Genomic DNA, 19,219 nt, shown 5'->3' on the forward strand with positions numbered 1-19,219 from the left:
ATGCAGGGACAACACACAAACTCCTACCAGATAGTGCCCTATATAAATGAAAAATAAAGGTGTATAGGTTGCGCTTGTGGCCACACACAGATGTGCACTTACTTGTAAACAGGCAGCATTATGGGTAAAGGTGCGGACAAATGAGGTGCGATTTCTAGAAGGTTGGCACGTTCATGGAGAGCTTCTTTAACAAGTTTATACTGTAGAGTGGAGAATAAACAGAGTTAGTTCTAAAATCCTTCTTTATCTGTTATATTACATTTGAAAAGTATTACAGAAAGAGAAATGGGCTGCTCACATTTGAGTTCACTTTTACACTGTCATATAATATCCTATTCTTAGCAACTTTTCAATTGGTCCTAATTTTTTTTTATAGTTTTTAAATTCCTCTTTTGCCTTTTTCCACCTTTCACCTTTTTTCACCTTTTTTGCCTTTTTTCACTGGCCCCTTTATCCAAAAACTGATTGCTCTGTGAGGCTACAATTCTATTGTTATTGTGGGAACTAGGCGTCTCCTGATGCTTCTCAGCTCAGTTCTATTGGTCCTGTCACACTGAAGGACAGACCTGAGCAAAGAAGTATCAGGAGACGCCATCAAATTACTGTCTGGACAGAACTGGATGAACTGGATGCTCCTGTTACCAACTTAAGACATTAGCAGTATAAAACCACTAATATTATGAAAAGTACAAAAATAATTCATGTAAATTGAAAATGTTTTCCGAATAGCTCTGGGAAATTGTAATGTTTTTTTTGGGTGGGTATAGTTCCCCTTTAACTGTACCACAAAGCCTCAGATCTACAAGAAATACCAGCCAGTGCACCTCTCCCCAGTTGCAATAATAGGGACCGCCAGAGACCCTTTTTTCTATCACTTGTCAATTGATTAATAAAAGCCATTGCCTGGGGCAAAGCTGCACAGGCAGGGATTAACTAAAGCACTCTCCCAGCAGATACAAGGATGTCAGCTAACTAGTCAATAAAATAATTAGCTACAATGAAATAAAGATTTAAGGGTCCGAGGGCCCGGCTCAATATGCTGTAGAATACTCTTTACTTTGATTTATCTCCTAGTTATTGGGATTGAATGAAGTGTTTAATACAGGGCTCTGCAGGCTTTTACATGTGTCTTTTAGTTTCCTTTTCTACCAGTCTTTACACAGTGCAGAGACACAACATGATTACGGCTTCTACAATAGGATAACATGTCTGGAAAAATTAAAGGAGAACTAAACCTAAAATCACTGCTAAGTTGCTAGGCACCATTTGTCAAAAAAGAAGAACTATTTATTTTATTTAAATAAGTCCTCGGTGACTTTTAATATCCTTATCATTTACAGTAGGGGGTACATTATCCCTTATAATACATGAGTGATACTCGGGGTTCCCTGTATAACTCAGCCTGCAGCATTGTATCTTTATATGGTCACAGAACCCCTCAGTGACTTTTAATATCCTTATCATTTACAGTAGGGGGTACATTATCCCTTATAATACATGAGTGATACTCAGAGTTCCCTGTATAACTCAGCCTGCAGCCTTGTGCCTTTATATGGGCACAGAACCCTTCAGTGACTGCTAATATCCTTATCATTTACAGTAGGGGGTACATTATCCCTTATAATACATGAGTGATACTCAGAGTTCCCTGTATAACTCAGCCTGCAGCCTTGTGCCTTTATATGGGCACAGAACCCTTCAGTGACTGCTAATATCCTTATCATTTACAGTAGGGGGTACATTATCCCTTATAATACATGAGTGATACTCAGAGTTCCCTGTATAACTCAGCCTGCAGCCGTGTGCCTTTATATGGTCACAGAACCCCTCAGTGACTGCTAATATCCTTATCATTAACAGTAGGGGGTACATTATCCCTTATAATACATGAGTGATACTCAGAGTTCCCTGTATAACTCAGCCTGCAGCCGTGTGCCTTTATATGGTCACAGAACCCCTTAGTGACAACACTAACAGACAAGCTGGCGTATGTGGATTGCCCTGTGTATCTGATTGGGTTCATATTCAGCACTTACACATAAGGATTTGGTATATTTATCATGCTGTGGTGATTTCAGTTGTGTAACAGAACTTATGTTCGGATATTTTTAAAGTGGAAACCGTATTCTTAAAAATCCTATTGCTGCTAATTTGCTATGCACGACTTCCAGTGCTTTTTCTTTCATTCCTAGCCGCCGAGTAATGCCACAAGCTTGTGGTTAAACTGGAGGTTTCCTTTTCATGCTGTGTCAGAGTGACAAAAGGGGAGGTCAGTGAGTTCACGGTGAACAATAATCCGCAGCGTTAGGAGAGTGACACACCCCTGGTCGTGCTTTTTCAGCCCCTCACTGCCAGCCACAACACCAGCCGCCAGCATGACAAAGAGGATTAAAGGCAAAGCAAAGGCTTTACTTGTACACTGTAGGCTGTCCTAGGGAAAGGATTAGACAGGTTTTGTGACACGTGCAACAATATGATATATGCTGAACAGAGCTTATTGTGAGTGTGACACACTGGGGTTAATGAAGATTTAAAAACAAGCAGAGATACTGAACTAGACCAATTGAATGAGCTGAAGGTCATAGGTTAAATGTATTTTGGGTGCAAATTATGGAAAATGGGAGGCAGGGCACAACTGGAAAAGGTGACCGATATCTGGATATTCAACAAACCAACAAGTTAGGTCTTATGCACAGTGTGTGAGTCTACAGCCATATGGACCTGAGTCTGTTCCATTAAAGGAACAGTAACACCAAAAAATGAAAGAGCTTTAAAGTAATAAAAATATAATGCACTGTTGCCCTGCACTGGTAAAACTGATGTGTTTACTACAGTAAGACTACTATAATTTTATAATAAGCTGCTGTGTAGCCACGGGGGCAGCCATTCAAGCTGGAAAAAGGAGAAAAGGCACAGGTTACATAGCAGATAACCGATAAAACACTATTGTATTCTACAGAACTTATCTGTTATCTGCTATGTGCCTGTGCCTTTTCTCCTTTGAATGGCTGCCCCCATGGCTACATAGCAGCTTATTTATATAAATTACAGTAGACTTTCTGAAGTAAACACACAACTTTTACCAGTGCAGGGCAGCAGCACATTATATTTTGGTTACTTTTATACAATTTAATTTTTTGGTGTTACTGTTCCTTTAATGTCTAACTGAGTCAGATTAAATTTCCCCTAACAATATCCTCTGGCGCTGGTGCAGTCAGCCCCTTGGTGGCCATAAACACAGATAAGCAGGTTTTGTATGATTATCTGTGCGTGTATGGTGGCCCGATGTTCCCAACTGATTTCCATGTATGATTTCCATGTACGATAGACAAACCAGTCAGGTTTGAAAATGTAATTTGTTTGTGCGCCAAGTCGGCTATATTGCAAAAAATTTAGAACTACCTGTATACCAATTTTTCTAAAACAAGACCTGCATTTTTAATTGATTGGACCCGCTACCCAACTACCTTCTACTCTCTGACCACCATTAAACCGGAAGCACCATTGCTGTAAACATGAACATTTTACTCACATACTGAAATGAATGTTCTGTTTTCAGCATTTCTATATTAGTCTATAATAGTGTAATACTGATTGGCCATTGAGTACTTGTGGGTTTATCCTTAGCTACTCAATGCTAACTATACCTGCTCAATATCGAAGTTCATTATGGCTTTCTGCAAATATCGGACGCCGCCATGTATCAGTTTAGTGCTTCTACTGCTTGTCCCCGAGGAGAAGTCATCTCTTTCCACAAGGGCAGTCTTTAGGCCTATAAGAAACAAAACAATATTTGTTCAAGCAAGGGTTCAAAAGTTGGTTTGACCGGTTACAAAGGAATCTTGCTCAGTACTATAAGACTCATAGCTGTACCCATTGTGAACTATTTACTAACGCTGGGTAGTACATCTGGCCAAGGGTTGTAACATTTAGCAATCTTTGACCAATTAGTTTTGATGAGTCTACTACAGGTTGAATTATGATATATTATGACTGGTTGGTGGAGAGTACTGCATTTGGCAATAAGAGGGGCCCTATAACTTTTGGGCTCCCATCAGTTACCTCTACTGACTGCATCCAATGCACATCCGCAGCCGGTGGCTCCTCCACCAATGACCAACACATCAAATTCTTTTGTTTTCTGTAGTGTCAGCAGCTGGGCCTCCCTCGAGGGCAGCTCATTTTGGGTGGATGACTTAATGAGTTCAGCGGCTTCCACAGAAGTTATGCTTGCCTGAAACAGAAACAAATGACATATTAACTCCAGCATGGGTGGAAGCGGCAGTTCAACCTTTATTGTGGCCAAAGGAACTCATGAGAAAAGAATCCTGCACCACCGATACTGGCTCCTAGTTATGGGGGGAAGCAAGTCTAGAAATACAGACAGTGTCACTCACTGATTAACGTCCACAATGCGGCCAAAAAGCTGCAATAAATAAAACCGCTCCTTCAGGCAGCTTTTCATTTTATATTCCTCTATATTTCAGCCTGAACCAACTGCAGCCATGCCTGTTGGTCACTTGAGTGCAAATCACACAAAGGTTATTCATATATAAGCACCAGACTACAAGGCATATTTTTCAAAGGGCGTAATCCTATCTTCAGCTGAAAAATGTTGAGACATATATAATTACACACCAGTTTAGGCTAAATGATGATGCACTTCCATCAAGTTGAACATTCCACTCAAATAAATCCTGCCTAACTTCCAGATCAGTGGTGTTCAGCTATTTTGGATGCTAAGGGCCATATATTGCAGGACTTGCATCTTAGTGGGCCAAGTGTACGACCATAACGCTATCTGAATAGACAGTTACACATAGAAATATATGAAGATCCTATATACAGTGTATTTCTGTAGGCACACTAGGGATCCCAAGTCTGCTACCTTATTTTGTTATCCCTGTGGTCCCAATAGTTTCTGTAGTTCTTGTTCTAGTTCTGTCTTCTCTTTCCCTCCTCTGTCCTTATTTCTTTTCACAATGTTCTCACATCACATGCTTCCATTTGATATTTCCTCTATAAATCATATATTTTCCCTTTCCTCTTGATCTCTGCATCCCCATATGTGTTTCTTTTAAAACTTCATTTTTACCCTTTTGCTCCACACTTCTCTCCTGCTTTTCTCACTCTTGCCCTTCTGCTCTAGCTTTCCCTTTTCTCACCCCTTTCTGCTTCTGTTCTACCTATACCTCCTTTTCCTTGCAATTCCATTGACTTTAGACCCATATTCTCTTCCACCCCTATTCTCTCTCCAGTGATCTCCTGACTTCACAAACCCAATTCACTCTTCTCCTTCCCAAAGTGGCTAGCAATCATACCCACCCTAGTCTCTGCTTTTTTCATCACTCCCTTCCTGTTCGCCACTCCTTTTAGCTCCTATTTTGCACCTATATTTTTCTCTTGTGCCTTCCACCTCTTTTCTTTTTGTTATTTGTATTTTCTACTAAAGTTTTCTGTACAGGTATGGGACCTGTTATCTAGAATGCTTGAGACCTGGGGTTTCATTTGGTATATCATAGTGGTATCATCGGATGGATATAAATGGAGCTATGCAGCAATTGGTTCAGTTTTGTCGGTACTCAAATCTCCCTATCTTTAAGCCAATCCCTGTGCAGTTACCTTGTTTGCCATCATATTACAGCATTATGTAATCTCCTGAATTAGCGGCTCTGAGGCCATGATAACCTGGATGGAGAAGAAGTGAAAAGGCCTGTGGGCCTCAGAAGGCCACCTCGTTGATATTAATTATCTAGATCAGGGGTCCCCAACCTTTCTTAATTGTGAGCCACAGTCATATGTAAAAAGACTTGGAGAGCAACACAAGCATCATAAAAGTTCATGGAGGAGCCAAATAAGGGCTAAGATTGGCTATTAGGCAGCCTTTATGCACCCTATCAGCTTACAGGGGGCTTTATTTGGTAGGAAATCTTGTTTTTATTCAAAAAAAAAACTTGCCCCCAAGTCAAGATTTTAAAAATAACTACCTGGTTTGGGGGCACTGAGAGCAACATCCAAGGGGTTGGTGAGCAACATGTTGCCCCTGAGCCACTGGTTGGGGATCACTGATCTAGATAATCAAGAGAAAGGCAGAAAAAAGTCCTTGGTATAGAGCCAATGGCTAATTCAGTTGTTTTAAAGGCTGTGATAATTTTTGGAAGTAATTTATGCACGTGGGTTCAGTTCCAGTGATGCAGTCTGCATTAGGGATAACATTTATTTTAGGTCAAACAAATTGAGTCAATGGAAACCCAAGGACAAAATGTAAATTCAACATCAGTCAAATCAGTCAAATAACTGGTCAGGAGCTCTGAACAGAAATTAAAAATAAATCTGCATCTGGTACTATATGAAAACAAGTACACAGGAAGACTCTCAGCTCCGTTTAGGGGACACATCAAGGCTCTCCAGATGTTGCTGAGTTACGATATGAATAAAACTGATAGTCAACATCCGGATCTCCACAATCTGCCACTCCCTGCTACAAGGCCTTGAAGAGGGACCTGGATGACTTCTTGAACAAGCATAGTACCCAAGGCTATTGTGATACTAATATCTACAGGTAGTATTAGTGTTTGTATATATAGTTTATGTATGTGAGTGTATAGATAGGTCAGTATGGGTCTGTATGTGAGTGTATAGATAGGTCAGTATGGGTCTGTATGTGAGTATATAGATAGGTCAGTGTGGGTCTGTATGTGAGTGGATAGATAGGTCAGTGTGGGTCTGTATGTGAGTGGATAGATAGGTCAGTGTGGGTCTGTATGTGAGTGTATAGATAGGTCAGTATGGGTCTGTATGTGAGTGTATAGATAGGTCAGTATGGGTCTGTATGTGAGTGTATAGATAGGTCAGTGTGGGTCTGTATGTGAGTGGATAGATAGGTCAGTATGGGTCTGTATGTGAGTGGATAGATAGGTCAGTGTGGGTCTGTATGTGAGTGGATAGATAGGTCAGTATGGGTCTGTATGTGAGTGGATAGATAGGTCAGTATGGGTCTGTATGTGAGTGGATAGATAGGTCAGTATGGGTCTGTATGTGAGTGTATAGATAGGTAAGTATAGGTTGTGTGTGCTGGGTTTACTTGGAGGGTTTTTGGTCTTTTTTCAACCCTATGTAACTATAAGCTCTTAATATACAGATGAAGCACACACACCTAACATTTTTAGCTCCATCTGTCAAATTAAAAAAAAAACCCTCTAAAACTATAGCAAAACAAATACCCTCCATCTGCACAGAACAAGCATAGTATCCAAGGCTATTGTGATACCAATATACAAAGGCACTAAAGCCTACTCTGTCCTAAATAAAGGTTGAATTCTGTTGAAAATAAGAACTTTTCCTGTCCCTTCTTGTTTATGGTAATGAATTCATATCTCCGGCTAAATATACAAAAGTGAACTTAAGAAAGTAAATGTTTGATAAACCCACATTAAAGATTTCCTAATCTCAGGGAAACATTTTCTTCATTTTGCATGCAACCCTCATTTTGAATGATTAGATCGATTTTCCCTGTGCTCATGCCCAATTAGAATTGCAAATTTCCCAACGTTCCTAGACATTTGCAACTTATGGTGTAACAGCAAACAAGATCTAATAATTAGTGTCTATTTCTGAAAGAAGTGCATATTTAAAGACTACAGGCAATTAACAAGCAGGTTGTCCTGTAATCATGTACAGTATTAATTTGAGTGTAGTGCTGAGTTTCATGCAAATGACTCTTAACTGGCAACAGCGAGCATTCTCTCAGGCATAGCCCGCTAATGGAACCGCTAATATATGGAGTCATTTTATTTTAATTTATTTATTGAGGTGGTACCTACTCTATTTGATAAATAACTCCTTTAATTTAGTATATCTTAATATGAAAATTATATTTTCAGACGGAAAATTAGCGGTGGCTGCGTATAAAAGGATAAAGCATTAATTGGCCACGCTAAAATATAAACTCGGGAATGAATATTTTTCATTTATAATATGGCCGCAGAAGTATGCAAATAACCTGGCGAAGGTGAAGCTACACAGCTCTGTAGTTTAATCAAATTGTTTGGGGATTCAAGGACAAATAAAGCCTATTTATGCACTTCTAATTAATGTTCTTTAGCCTGTTACTAAATTTATCCAGGTTTTAGAAATACATCTTTTAAAACGACAGTGGGCTTTGATCTTGTCACCATGACTCTCCTAAACAATCTTGGTAAGGCAGTGGTTGCCAAAGTGTAGGTAGAGACTGGGGCCCTGAGAAAATGACTGAGATTTGTGGCAGAATGACTATTTTCTCCCTTACATATAGAGGTATGGGACCTATAACCCAAAATACTCAGGAAATGGGGTTTTCCGGTTAAGGCAGGGGTGTCAAACTCAATCACATAAGGGGGCCGAAATCTAAAACACAGGCTAAGTCACGGGCCACATTTTTTATTAATATATTTAGTAAGATACTATATTTATCACAGTGTGTAAAAAGTGGAGTAAGACATTACCGGTGATGTTGCTCATAGCAGCCAATAGATGCTCTGCTACTGTTGAAATCTGATTACTGATTGGATGCCTTGGGCAACATTACTGGTAATGCTTAACTCCACTTTTTACACAGCATGATAAATATACCCCTTAGTCTTAGTTACTATGTGAGGAAAATGGAAACTGATCAGGCTGGATGGTCAAATACACTCACCAAGGGCCACATAAAACAACCAGGTGGGCCGGATTTGGCCCCCGGGCCTTGTGTTTGACATATGTGGGTTAAGGGGTCTAACCGTAATTTGGATCTCCATAGTTTAAATCAAGATTTAAACACTAAAACAACCCAATTGGATTGTTTTGCCTCCAAACAAGGATTAATTATATCTTAGTTGGGATCAAGTACAGGTACTGTTTTATTATTACAGAGAAAAGGGAATCATTTAACCATTAAATAAACCCAATAGGGCTGTTCTGCCCCCAATAAGGGGTAATTATATCTTAGTTGGGATCAAGTACAGGTACTGTTTTATTATTACAGAGAAAAGGGAATCATTTAACCATTAAATAAACCCAATAGGGCTGTTCTGCCCCCAATAAGGGGTAATTATATCTTAGTTGGGATCAAGTACAGGTACTGTTTTATTATTACAGAGAAAAGGGAATCATTTAACCATTAAATAAACCCAATAGGGCTGTTCTGCCCCAATAAGGGGTAATTATATCTTAGTTGGGATCAAGTACAGGTACTGTTTTATTATTACAGTGAAAATGGAATCATTTAACCAGATAATGGATCCCATACTAGAAGTCTGATGGCCATTAAGGGTCATCAGGAAGGCGTCATTTACTACTAGGAATTGTTTATTAAGAGCAGGGCAAGGTGCAAAGTGCAAAAATCCACATCCACCATGTTTCCCTGCATCTTAAAAATTGCAGCAGGTCTCAGAGACCTGTATCCTTCCCATAATACAAATGTAATTTTCACCCCATACAAGTAACTCAGTCTTTTTTTTTGTAGGTACATTAATTACTGGTAGAGGGAATTAACAAAATAAATAGGAAATGTTTAAAGAGGTGAGCTGCTCAAAGACGGCCATTCAATCGACAGAGCAAGTCTCTCATGTTCTTTGAAGAGATTCCAAACCCAATCTCTAACTCGTATAAAGACATAATTGCTAAGAGTATATTCAGGAATAAGAAAATAATTGAAGTGCTTCTTTTTTCTTATCCAGAATTAAGCACCTTGTAAAACCCAACAAGAGAGTCTTTTCACTGATGAACCAACATGTCAGATTAGCCAATTATATCACCTAATTAAAAGAACTTAATCATCTTGCAATTGTAAAACCACTTAATACGGCATTAGCCTGAGTAAATCCCAGTATGACTTTCACAGCAGAACTTCTGTCATTTGATTAAAACAAACTACTTCATTATGGCCCTGATCTTGATGCAATAATGCAAGTGGCACTTTCTATGATGAAATTAGTATACTTTCCTACCTTAGAATTATTTAGATCAATACGGTTAACAAGTGAGTGTGAGACAATGCCTAGGGAAGAGGATGCCCAATCAATGGCGGGTAATTATTCCAACTTGTACAGGAAGTTAACCCCACTAAGGCTCTGCCTGTGCAATGTTCAAAGAGTTCACTTTAATTAAATCAAATCAAAAGATTTCCACATTCTCTTTTTTTCTCTCTCCTGAAAGAAGCAGAATTAGCTGGCAGTGGTGCATTCGGATTCCCAATTCATTTTCCCATTGTCTCTTAGAGGCCAATACAAAATCTGCATATTAAGTAAACACACATATATATATATATATTAGTAATGTGCAGTTCGACAAATAGTCGACCCGTGCCTGAACCGGACCATAGCTCCCCCTCTATTGGTAGACCTGAGCCTAACCCGCCCTGCCTATGATGTCACGGAGGGGACGGGGCCAGGAGGGCATGCCAATAAATAGACGGAGGCAGGGATAAAGGCAGAAGGCCTGGACTGGCACCTGCCCGCACATCGCTAATATATATATATACAGGTATGGGATCCATTATCTGGAAACCCGTTATCCAGAAAGTTCCGAATTACGGGAAGGCCATCTCCCATAGACTCCATTATAAACAAATAAGTCTAATTTTTAAAAATGATTCCCTTTTCTCTGTAATAATAAAACAGTACCTGTACTTGATCCCAACTAAGATATAATTACCCCTTAATGGGGGCAGAACAGTCCTATTGGGTTTATTTCATGGTTAAATGATTCCCTTTTCTCTGTAATAATAAAACTGTACCTGTACTTGATCCCAACTAAGATATAATTACCCCTTATTGGGGGCAGAACAGCCCTATTGGGTTTATTTCATGGTTAAATGATTCCCTTTTCTCTGTAATAATAAAACTGTACCTGTACTTGATCCCAACTAAGATATAATTACCCCTTAATGGGGGCAGAACAGTCCTATTGGGTTTATTTCATGGTTAAATGATTCCCTTTTCTCTGTAATAATAAAACTGTACCTGTACTTGATCCCAACTAAGATATAATTACCCCTTATTGGGGGCAGAACAGTCCTATTGGGTTTATTTCATGGTTAAATGATTCCCTTTTCTCTGTAATAATAAAACAGTACCTGTACTTGATCCCAACTAAGATATAATTACCCCTTATTGGGGGCAGAACAGTCCTATTGGGTTTATTTAATGTTTAAATAATCATATAGTAGACTTAAGGTATGGAGATCCAAATTACAGCAAGATCCCTTATCTGGAAAACACCAGGTCCCGAGCATTCTGGGTAATGCGTCCCATACCTGTATATATAGATATATATATATATCTATATATAGCTCATTTGTTGAACCATAGTAAAGTCATCAGAGAGTTATTTCCATACTGCACCTCAGTGGGATTATCGCAATTATGACTGCAATTGCCATGTTTATATTCCCACAGTGAAATTTCTTCCCCATAATTGCGGAAGATGCACCTGTCATAGTTTTTGTGCTCTGACATAAATCAGACACAACTGCGCTGAAAATGAAAAAGTCCAGTTGGCACCATTTCCAGCATAAGGGTGTACATCCAATTCTTTTGGCACTGCCGAAGGCCACTGTGGGCCGCCTAGTTCAGAGGTGGTGGTAGCCCCAGGGTCAAGTCAATAATGGCCAAATGGTAGCCAGTAAAAGGGGTAGTGGAGCCCAATAAGTCTGAGAACTACTGGCATATGTATTGCCCACTTGCATATATAGGAAGCAGACCCTGCAGTCGTAAGGGGGCTCAGGCCACGGCATCTAGTAGTTACGCGACTTGTATTGCCCCCACAGAAGACTATATGTAGCCAACATGCCAACATAATGTAGTAGTTAGTACTATTCTATATGGAGTATATAGAATATATACTCCATAGAATATATATAGAATATATATACATATATATAAACAGCACTTCTATATATATAGAATATACATAGAATATATATACATATATATAAACAGCACTTCCTGTTTAAAGGTGGTCAGCAGGTTGCGGATCAGGCTACAGATAAGGCAGTTGTGGGTCAGGTAGAAAAAATATGGGTTGCAGGTCTGGGTCTCAAAAACTGGTTCTGCTCAGGACTCTAATATGCTGTACAGCAAGCTGGGTGAGGGTATTTTGCTGCATGCCACTCACTCCCTGCTACTATTATCCTGTAGTACTACAGCAAGAGTGAAAAAATTATATATATATACATATATATATATATATATATATATATATATATATATATATATATATATATATATATATATATATATATATATATATATATATATATAAAGCATTCCATCACATTATGGAAATATTGACATACAAATCTGCAAATGTTACAAAAGTGCTTATTTCACATAAAAGCAACTTATATTTAAAGACGCATGTTCCTTTAGGGCAAACAACGTGCAAAATGACATTTTATTCCATAGTACAAAAGTCTTTAATTAAAAATTGATTTCTATCGCATTCTGAAAACTTTACAATCAGCCTCCAAGTGCATTTAACGTGAATGCGGCCCAATCGATAGGATCTAACAGCGGAGATCGCTGTCGGTGTATTTGTGTTTAAAATATTACCTTAGTGCAAAAAATGCCCATACAGGTGATATACCGGTATATAGTGAATAACGTACCTCCTATTGTAAAGCATAAGAATATTATAAGTCACAGAGGAGTCCCGTAACCATATAAAGGCACAAGGCTGACTTCTTTTGCACAGGTCATGGAACTCCATGGTGGCTTTTAATATCTCCATATTTTATAACAGGGGGGACTTTATTTATTATAATGCACAAGTTTCAGTGAGTCATGTGACAGAAATTACATTACTAAGCTCTGAAATGTAGGAGAATAACATACCTTCCTCTTGTCTGTTAAATGGGACAGCCCGAAAACTGTAGCTACAGCACCTCCGCCAATTAACAGCGTTCCTCTAACCACATTCCGAAAAGCCATTCTTTATAGTCGATTAAAAGATAAATACTGTGAAAGAGAAGAAAAAAAAACATTATATTGTTACTCAGTCTGGTTACGAGCATAAATAACTACAGGTATGGGGTCTGTTATCTGTAAACCTATTATCCAGAAAGTTCCAAATTACTGGTCTGTCATAGACTCCAATAAAATAATTTAGATTTTCAGAATTGATTTCCTTTTTTCTCTGTAATAATAAAACAGTACCTGTAATTGATGCCAACTAAGATATAATTACCCCTTATTGGGGGCAGAACAGCCCTATTGGGTTTATTTAATGGTTAAATGATTCCCTTTTCTCTGTAATAATAAAACAGTACCTGTACTTGATCCCAACTAAGATATAATTACCCCTTATTGGGGGCAGAACAGCCCTATTGGGTTTATTTAATGGTTAAATGATTCCCATTTCTCTGTAATAATAAAACAGTACCTGTACTTGATCCCAACTAAGATATAATTACCCCTTATTGGGGGAAGAACAGCCCTATTGGGTTTATTTAATGGTTAAATGATTCCCTTTTCTCTGTAATAATAAAACAATACCTGTACTTGATCCCAACTAAGATATAATTACCCCTTATTGGGGGCAGAACAGCCCTATTGGGTTTATTTAATGGTTAAATGATTCCCTTTTCTCTGGCCTGGAGTCTCAGGTTAGCAATTAGAATCACTGGGGGGCTAACGAATTGGCACCTTCCAATATATCTTCTTTAAACCACTGAATATAAAGGGGAGCCCCACACAACACAGTCATTTGTTCCTTCAAAAAGTATGAAGAAATACCATTTTTATATGGTACATTTTTTTTTATGGTTACATTTTTAAATTCAGCTGCAAAACAGGCCTATTTCTGCATCACTTGGAATCCTGGCAGGGGAGGAGGGACTAAAACAGTGATCACCAACCAGCGGCTCGTGAGCAACATGTTGCTCACCAACCCCTTTGATGTTGCTCCCAGTGGCCTCAAAGCTGGTGCAGAGAGCCTCTAGTAGTCTGCCAGTCCACAATGGGCTACTAATTAACCAATCCTTATTGGTCACCTACTAGGAAAGATTTTGTGCTTGTGTTGCTCCCCAGGCTTTTTTTCATTGAAATGTTGCTCAGGGTAAAAAAGGTTGAGGATCCCTGGACTAAAACATTCATGTTACAAATTGTAAAACTTCTCCCCAGCTTATAGACAGCATGCAGGATCTACATAACCCACAATGCATTGCACTGTGATGTTCCTTTCCTTATTGACGTCACATGTGCAGGGAATTGTGGGATTGGGAGGATGCAGGCTGAAGGCAGGCTGAGGGCAGGCGACTACTGTTACATTTTATTTGAGTCTCAAAGTAGTCAGTCGGACCAGCAGGGGAACAGGGGGCGGGGCTTAGGGAACTGTTCCAAACCATATTATTACATTAAAAGGCTGCATTTTTTTTAACAGATGTATATTGCAAAGTTGCTTGAAATTATGTTTACTTTTCAAAAAGCTTAAGCTGTGTTTGGGTGGAGTACCCCTTTAAATAATGGATATTGGACTTTTCCATATTTTTGGGTGTGGGTGTGAGTGTGCTTGTATGCATTGTTCAATAGAGGACTGGACTTTACCAAGCACAGGGACATACGGGCTATTGATTACAAAGCCTGACTCATATGAAGATAAAGGCCACTGTGGCAGGTAGCAGGGAGTACTCAGACTGACACACCCTGCCCCAGTGCTTCTTGCTTCCCTGCTAATCCACTAACCAACAATAACTCACACACACATATATAATATATATGTATATTATAGCCAAACGCCTATTAAAGACAGTAGGAAAATGCTAGTGAAGAAGCAGAGTGTTTATACTAGAGGGATAGGGATGACGCACGGAGTGTCCGGAGCCCAGCAGGCAGCATTGTTTGCACATTACTAACGGTAGGGCGGCCAATGCACAGACACACAACAACACATCCCTGGCCTTTCTCCCTTTTTGGCACCATATTGGTATGTGGTGTTGGGCAGGGAGCCTGCAGTCTGACCCAAATGCTGCCCTTGGGAGTTCTGCTGGTTCATCTCAGATCTGCGGAACTCCCTGTGTCTCATACTGACTAACGGTCTGTGCGCGGGCCAGCATATTCTCTTCATGATGTGTCAGCTTCTTGGGCCTCAAATAATCCATACGGATCAGAGTGAAGGACAGTTACAGTGGAGGAAATAATTATTTGACCCCTCACTGATTTTGTAAGTTTGTCCAATGACAAAGAAATGAAAAGTCTCAGAACAGTATCATTTCAATGGTAGGTTTATTTTAACAGTGGCAGATAGCACATCAAAAGGAAAATCGAAAAAATAACTTTAAATAAAAGATAGCAACTGATTTGCATTTCATTGAGTGAAATAAGTTTTTGAACCCTCAAAAAAGACTTAATACTTAGTGGAAAAACCCTTGTTTGCAAGCACAGAGGTCAAACGTTTCTTGTAATTGATGACCAAGTTTGCGCACATTTTAGGAGGAATGTTGGTCCCACTCCTCTTTGCAGATCATCTCTAAATCCCTAAGGTTTCGAGGCTGTCTCTGTGCAACTCTGAGCTTGAGCTCCCTCCATAGGTTTTCTATTGGATTAAGGTCCGGAGACTGACTAGGCCACTCCATGACCTTAATGTGCTTTTTCTTGAGCCACTCCTTTGTTGCCTTTGCTGTATGTTTTGGGTCATTGTCGCGCTGGAACACCCATCCACGACCCATTTTCAGTTTCCTGGCAGAGGGAAGGAGGTTGTCGTTCAGGATTTCACGATACATGGCTCCGTCCATTTTCCCGTTAATGCGAATAATTTGTCCTGTGCCCTTAGCAGAAAAACACCCCCAAAGCAAAATGTTTCCACCCCCATGCTTGACGGTGGGGACAGTGTTTTGGGGGTCATAGGCAGCATTTTTCTTCCTCCAAACACAGCGAGTTGAGTTAATGCCAAAGAGCTCTATTTTGGTCTCATCAGACCACAGCACCTTCTCCCAGTCACTCACAGAATCATTCAGGTGTTCATTGGCAAACTTCAGACGGGCCTGCACATGTGCCTTCTTGAGCAGGGGGACCTTGCGAGCCCTGCAGGATTTTAATCCATTGCGGTGTAATGTGTTTCCAATGGTTTTCTTGGTGACTGTGGTCCCTGCTAATTTGAGGTCATTAACTAACTCCTCCCGTGTAGTTCTAGGATGCTTTTTCACCTTTCTCAGAATCATTGACACCCCACGAGGTGAGATCTTGCGTGGAGCCCCAGAGCGAGGTCGATTGATGGTCATTTTGTGCTCCTTCCATTTTCGAACAATCGCACCAACAGTTGTCACCTTCTCTCCCAGCTTCTTGCTAATGGTTTTGTAGCCCATTCCAGCCTTGTGCAGGTCTACAATTTTGTCTCTGACATCCTTGGACAGCTCTTTGGTCTTTCCCATGTTGGAGAGTTTGGAGTCTGCTTGATTGATTGATTCTGTGGACAGGTGTCTTTTATACAGGTGACTAGTTAAGACAGGTGTCCTTAATGAGGTTGACTAATTGAGTAGAAGTGTCTAACCACTCTGTGGGAGCCAGAACTCTTAATGGTTGGTAGGGGTTCAAAAACTTATTTCACTCAATGAAATGCAAATCAGGTGCTATCTTTTATTTAAAGTTTTTTTTTCGATGTTCCTTTTGATGTGCTATCTGCCACTGTTAAAATAAACCTACCATTGAAATGATACTGTTCTGAGACTTTTCATTTCTTTGTCATTGGACAAACTTACAAAATCAGTGAGGGGTCAAATAATTATTTCCTCCACTGTACATGGGACAACCCAACAGCCTCTAACTAACCACAATCCACACTCTGAATGGGTCGTACCGCAATACTGCTAGAATTCTAGCTTCATTTTAAGGTGCAAAAATGTTCTTTCCAAAACACTATACACTGGCACAATGCAACTAAAAGAACCAAGCCAGAACAGAGACTTATAGGGAAAACCTGAATCAACCTCCAGAATCAATACTTATGTTAAGTGGCCTATTAAAGAATCTCACCAAGCTGGAATATATATATCAGTAAATATTGCCCTTTTACACCCTTTCCCTTGAGCCGCCATTTAGTGATGGGCTGTGTGCTCCCTCAGAGATCAGCTGACAGGAAGTGATGCAGCTCTAACTGTAACAGGAAGTAGTGTGGGAGTAAAAGGCAGAACTCTGCCCATTCATTGGCTGATGGGGCCTAGCATGTATGTGTGACTTGGCTTGTTTGTGTGCACTGTGAATCCTATGATCCCAGGGGGCGGCCCTTAATTCTATAAATGGCAGTTTTCTATTTAGGATTACCCAATAGCACATACTATTAAAAAAGTAAATTTTTATGAAAATGGTTTATTTAGATGAAGCATCAATGAGGAATTAGGGCCACGAGTGACTGAATTGTCGTGTATGACAGTGTTGCACAGACACATAGATATATAGTGGAATACGGACCGAAAGACACACTATAGAGCAAATAGGCATACGGACTGACAGACACATTATGGAGCAAATAGGCATACGGACTGACAGACTCACTATAGAGCAAATAGGCATACGGACTGACAGACACATTATAGAGCAAATAGGCATACGGACTGACAGACACACTATAGAGCAAATAGGCATACGGACTGACAGACACATTATAGAGCAAATAGGCATACGGACTGACAGACTCACTATAGAGCAAATAGGCATACGGACTGACAGACACATTATAGAGCAAATAGGCATATGGACTGACAGACACATTATAGAGCAAATAGGCATACGGACTGACAGACACACTATAGAGCAAATAGGTATACAGACTGACAGACACACTATAGAGAAAATAGGCATACGGACTGACAGACTCACTATAGAGCAAATAGGCATATGGACTGACAGACTCACTATAGAGCAAATAGGCATACGGACTGACAGACTCACTATAGACGCAGGGACATATACACCCCTGAGTGGAAAGATAGTAGGTAGTCAGTGGGGCAGAACTGGAAACTGAAAGCATAAAGAATATAAAGTCAATGGCACAAAGCAGTTTTTAACCGGTGTGTTCCTCTTTAAGAGACCAGTAGCCATCAATAGGTCCTTCCCTCCTGCACCCACTTCCCTTTCTGCCGAATGGGCCACTATGGCACATCTAGCACCGAGCGGGAGGCACCATACTGCTTGGCCAGTAATGCAATAGTGGCACAGACACAACCATGATCAGGCTTACATTTCCAATAACTGTAACTGCAGTTTGTGAACAGGAAGGGTGCCTGATATTTGGTACCCCCCAGTCATTGAACCTTTCCTTCTTCTTTTAAGCAAGACAAATGGTTTCAGTTCTTCCATCCACTGTTGTACAGAAAACATTAGCAGCTCAGAGAGGTCTTTATTCTCAGATGAGCTAGAATTATGGCCAGCATTGGCCCATTTCCTGGAAACAATCAGTTTACCGTAACTGAGAAAGTAAGTAGTTCCCTATCGTAGTAGCACTGTAATGGGAGGAACATCAGTGTAAAGGGGATGTAAACCCAAACCTTTTGCCTTGTGTAAGAAATTATAATTCAAAGACAGAAGTAGGGGTAGGCAGGGGAGGCAGAAGGGGCACGTGCCTTGGGCATTGGTGCTGGGGGTGCAATAAATGGAGAGGGACTGGCAGAGAAAAGGGGCAAGCAGAGAGAAGCAAAAGGGCAAAGGGAGCCTTTGTGTAGGGCAGCAATGGCACAATGCCATATTTGAGAATTACACATTTTCAGTAGATCTAGAGCTTTTTGTCAATGTAACTGCAGTATCTGTCTGTCCCTTCCTATTCTCTGACTTTTGAAACAATGTAGCAGAAGCCAGCTAAGAATAAGTTTCTCTTTGCTACATTTGTTTCAAAAGACAGAACCAGAAATGCAGAAAGGGGGAGAAAAATACTGCATTCAGTTGCAATTACATTTACTAATAACTTTAAAGGGGTAGGTAACCTTTAAAAACTTTAATATGTTTTAGAATTACCTATTCCTAACAATTTTGCAGTTGTTCTTGATTATTTATTCTTTATAGTTTTTTAATTATTTGCCTTCCTTTTCTACCTCTTTCAAATGAGGGACACTGACCCCCAGCAGCCAAAAACTATGCTTTGTGAATCTACAATGTTATTGTTATTATTACTTATTTACAGATTCAGTCCCTGAATATATACTTATTCCAGTCTTTTATTCAAACCACTGCCTGGTTGCTAGAGAAAATTAGACCATAGCAACCAGATAGTT

At 39.9% G+C, this 19,219-nt stretch overlaps 1 protein-coding gene across 1 annotated transcript in view; it reads right to left on the reverse strand.

Moving 5' to 3' along the window:
- Positions 1 to 19,219, reverse strand: part of gpd2 (glycerol-3-phosphate dehydrogenase 2) — a 75,608-nt gene that overhangs the window by 50,021 nt on the left and 6,368 nt on the right. Inside the window, 4 exon segments of the mRNA NM_001114228.1 lie at positions 103 to 200; positions 3,648 to 3,772; positions 4,063 to 4,234; positions 12,855 to 12,977. Coding sequence (NP_001107700.1) covers positions 103 to 200; positions 3,648 to 3,772; positions 4,063 to 4,234; positions 12,855 to 12,950 — 491 coding nt within the window. The 5' untranslated portion in view covers positions 12,951 to 12,977.

This window comes from Xenopus tropicalis, chromosome 9 (genome assembly GCF_000004195.4).
Source record: "Xenopus tropicalis strain Nigerian chromosome 9, UCB_Xtro_10.0, whole genome shotgun sequence".
NCBI lineage: Eukaryota > Metazoa > Chordata > Amphibia > Anura > Pipidae > Xenopus > Xenopus tropicalis.